This window comes from Impatiens glandulifera, chromosome 1 (genome assembly GCF_907164915.1).
Source record: "Impatiens glandulifera chromosome 1, dImpGla2.1, whole genome shotgun sequence".
Classification (NCBI taxonomy): domain Eukaryota; kingdom Viridiplantae; phylum Streptophyta; class Magnoliopsida; order Ericales; family Balsaminaceae; genus Impatiens; species Impatiens glandulifera.
This window is the reverse complement of record NC_061862.1, coordinates 142,420,381-142,424,434: the sequence shown is the minus strand read 5'-3', so window position 1 is coordinate 142,424,434 and position 4,054 is coordinate 142,420,381. Positions and strand designations below refer to the sequence as shown.

Sequence of the window (4,054 nt, the reverse complement as noted above, 5' to 3'; positions counted from 1 at the left end):
TCTATATTCTCCCCTATACTATTTTTAGCATGATCAATATTTATTATAATACTGGATCCCATTCAAAGAATTATTATACCGTTATTTGAGTTGTAATACATTGTTCAATCAATCAATTATTAATCAAAATTATTCAAATAACTCAAGATCAAATAAGGCCTAAATAAGTTCAAATAATGTGTTGTCCAAATCAACCCTAGCATTTCACTAATTTAAGTGTGTGTGTGTGATCATCTGTAAATATACAGTTTAATTATTACCTATTGTGATTTAATTATGTTCTGTCATAGTTGACTCTAAAGTGAATTATTTTTCCCATGTTACTAAGCCATGCAAGAACCCATATAAAATCTCTAGTTCCTTTACATCATAATCTCACACTCAAAGCTCTTTAAGCATATATCCTTAAATAATTTCTCAATTTCTCTAATTTGAATTAGATTAATGGCAGAAGAAGGTTCTTCGGTAAAGCTTTTGGGATTATGGCCGAGCCCTTATGTTAACCGAGTTCAAATCTCCCTTAAACTCAAGTCAATTGACTATGAATTTATCGAAGAGCCATTCGGCCCCAAAAGTGACTTACTTCTGAAATCAAATCCCGCTCACAAGAAAATTCCCGTATTTTTTCACAACCAAAGAGCCATATCAGAGTCCCTTATCATAGTTCAATACATAGATGAACAATGGTCTTCGGGCCACTCAATCCTCCCATCGAATCCCCTAGATCGCGCCAACGCCCGTTTTTGGGCTGCCTATGCCGACGACGAGGTAATATTTAAATCGTTAATTGATTAAGACATTTAATATTGGATCATTTTTGTAATTGATCTTGTATTTGTATTTGCAGTGGTTCCCTGCTTTAAAAAACATTCTTATGGCATCGGAGGAAGAAAGATTGGTGTTAGAAGTTAAGATGAAGGAGGGTTTAGCGTTCTTAGAAGAAACTTTTGTTAAATCTAGCGAAGGGAAGGCATTCTTCGGAGGAGACGATATTTCGTTTCTCGACATTGCATTCGGAAGCTTCTTAGGGTGGTTGAAGGCGGTTGAAAAGTTGACGGGAGTGAGTTTTCTAGATGAATCGAGTGTGCCTCATCTCGTGGTTTGGGCAGATAACTTCCTTTCGCATGAAGCTGTAAATGGTATCATACCAGAGCCAGATGCACTTGTGGAAGTGGCTAAGATGATTAAAGCCATGGTTGAATCTCAAGCTAAGAACTAATTAATGGTACTTCATTTGGATTTTTGTTTTTGAAGAAACCAATAAAAGGCTTCAAAATACAATTGTAAGCCGGAAAGTAATAAAAGTTTCCATTTTGTTCTTATTTTCAGTTTATCAAATGTTTAAAATAAACAATATTTGGTATTGTAATTTCTTTTTATGCATTTCAGCACAATAATAATAATAACAACATTTTTTTTTATGTCATATGATTTAAAAATCGTGTCTATATAGGCTTAATATCTTGTAAGAATTTTTTTGTTTACTAAGATCATAGGGTTAAGCGAAGCCAGCAAAAACAATTTCTGAAATGACAATGATATAATCATTTAATCGAGATCAATTCGGTCGAATATTAAAAACAATATAAAAACAATTAATCTAACCCACATATATGAAGGATTCTATTCCATAATTTAAGCTATTTATAAATTGGTAAGAGACTACTTGAGCTAAATAAATTTGGTTATAATAATTCTGATTGGTTCACCAAGAAATTTTACAGATATGTGCAATGTAACATTTGGGGTGGTAACTATTCAATGTGGAAGATTTTTTGAGAGCCTTCATTTTTATCGTGGGTGATGGATGTTCGATCAATTAGATTTTGAGACGATATTTGGTGTGATGGTAATACTTGACGAATATTTTTCCCAAGCTTGCTTCTATTTCTATTTGTAGAGATCATTCGGTTTAGTGGTTTTGTTAAACGTATCAGATATAGAAGAAGATTGAACAAACAAGAAAGCATGTACAATGATAGACTTTTGTTCATGGTTAGAAATAAGAGGTTAAACCCGTCTTCTCAGAAATTATGTGGTGACGTGATCTAAATAACTTTAATGCGAGACATTGTTACACTTTGTTCAATAAGGTTAGCCCGATTGATATTGAGAAATTTATGTGAGTCTAAGATGCCTACAAAGATCTTTTTTTTTGTTGGAGTGTTATTCTTAGCCGAATTCTCATTGATGATAGATGTATACGAAAATGCATTATTATTGTGAAATTTTGTCGTATGTATTATAAAAATGTGGAAAGAATTTTTTATATGCTTTTATATTGTCACGTTGTTGCAAGTGTATGAAATCTTTTATGAAATTTAACCGGAATTCAATGAGTTTTGTCGAAGCCCGTTGTTGGTTATTGAGAGAAATTGATCGATGCGACTAAAAAAATGAGACTTAGAATATGAATTTATATCATATTATTTTTCGGTGGACTATCTAGTTGAAAAGAAATTAGAGAATATTTAACAACCAAATTAGCTCGTTAAAGATTATTCACAATGTTATTATCATTATAATGTCGAAGATTAAATCCGGAAAACTTGTGGATTCATGTGGAGACCTTATTGCACTTTTCAAGACCTTTCAGTCAATTAATTATTTTTTTATTTAATTTTTCTCCTTTTATATGGACTATTCTTTCATTTATATTTTTGTGGTTGTACTTAAACTGTTTGTAGTTTTATTAAATATATCATTTTTAAAAAGATAAATAAATTGGCAAGACTAATAATGTTATATTTAACATATTTAAAATAAGATATTAATTTTTAGCTATAATATATTAATTATTTCTCACACATATTTAAAGATCAAAATTCATGGATTTAATTTTCACTTAAAATATAATAAATTAAAATAAATATATGACTCTAAGTAGGGATGGCAACGGGTACCCTACCCGACGGGTAGTGAAGTACCCATCCCCGAACCCGATTTTCATTTCACTACCCGACCCCGACCCCGAACCCGACGGGTATCTCTACTTCTTTACCCATCCCCGATTCGTCGGGTACCCGATCCCCGACGGGTACCCTATTACCCGATTAAATTACTTATAAGATTATAAAGTTTGAAAAAAAAAACACAACTTTAATAAATAATTTTAACATTAGTAATATTAAAAATAAAAATAAAACCATTACTTACCTACCTCATAATTTTTGTAAATCTTGAAGAAGATAAACTAGAGTGGAGAAAAAGTAGAATGAACATTGAAAAAAAAACTAGAGATTGAATATGAAGAATTATGAGAGAGAGTAATATTTTTTTATTAAAATAAAAATTGAAGTTATGTAGAGAAATATTGTTTTGGGAATATAAAATAATTAAAGTTGGAGTGTATATTGTATTTATGACTATGGTTGGAGTGAAGTATGGATAAGATCAAATTAAATGATACATATTTATGATACATTTGCAATAATAAAGCATTTTTGAAAAGTCACACATTAAACTTTAATAAAAAAAATCAATAATATTAATATAACCGGGTATCGGGTATCGGGTTTGGGTTTCGCACACTCCCCATCCCCGACCCCGTACCCGACCGGGTACCTTCTCCCTCTCCCCATGCCCGACCCCGACCCCGAACCCGATTTAAAATACCCGAACCCGACTATCGGGTACCCACGGGTATCGGGCATACGGGTACCCATTGCCATCTCTAACTCTAAGGTTAACTTAACTTCTACCATTCACAAAAATAAAACATTACATTAATGTATATTTGAGTTTGTACCAACCCTTAACCTTATGCATTGATGCTGAGTGTTTTTCATGTTTACGATTACATCTTTTTATCTCTTGTTGCTTTGCTATTTTTTATTCATTTTTAGCATTTCAAAGAAATGATTGTAGATACTTCTTTGTAACTCTTAACTACTCTTATCATGATTGTAGCTAGTTTATTCCTTAAAAATATGTTTTTGACTATCATCTTTAATAGATCAATAATTTTTTTTCAAACTTTTAAAAAATGAAAAGAAAACATTAAATTATATAATAATGGAAGTGAAAATAGGCAGGTGTTTAATATTGAATTTAT

At 31.4% G+C, this 4,054-nt stretch overlaps 1 protein-coding gene across 1 annotated transcript; it reads left to right on the top strand.

The window, feature by feature from the left end:
• The first annotated feature begins 444 nt into the window (after positions 1-444).
• LOC124919968 (glutathione S-transferase U17-like) lies at positions 445-1,234 on the top strand. The gene is made up of 2 exons (XM_047460339.1): positions 445-768; positions 848-1,234. The coding sequence occupies exons 1-2, from the start codon at positions 445-447 to the stop codon at positions 1,217-1,219; spliced, it is 696 nt and encodes a 231-aa protein (XP_047316295.1). The 3' UTR covers positions 1,220-1,234.
• The last annotated feature ends 2,820 nt before the right edge of the window (positions 1,235-4,054 follow it).

Excerpts from the sequence above, each read along its gene's own strand:
- LOC124919968 (XM_047460339.1), top strand. The coding sequence starts at position 445 with ATGGCAGAAGAAGGTTCTTCGGTAAAGCTTTTGGGATTATGGCCGAGC. Across the intron at positions 769-847 it reads CTGCCTATGCCGACGACGAG|TGGTTCCCTGCTTTAAAAAA; the intron begins GTAATATTTAAA and ends TTGTATTTGCAG.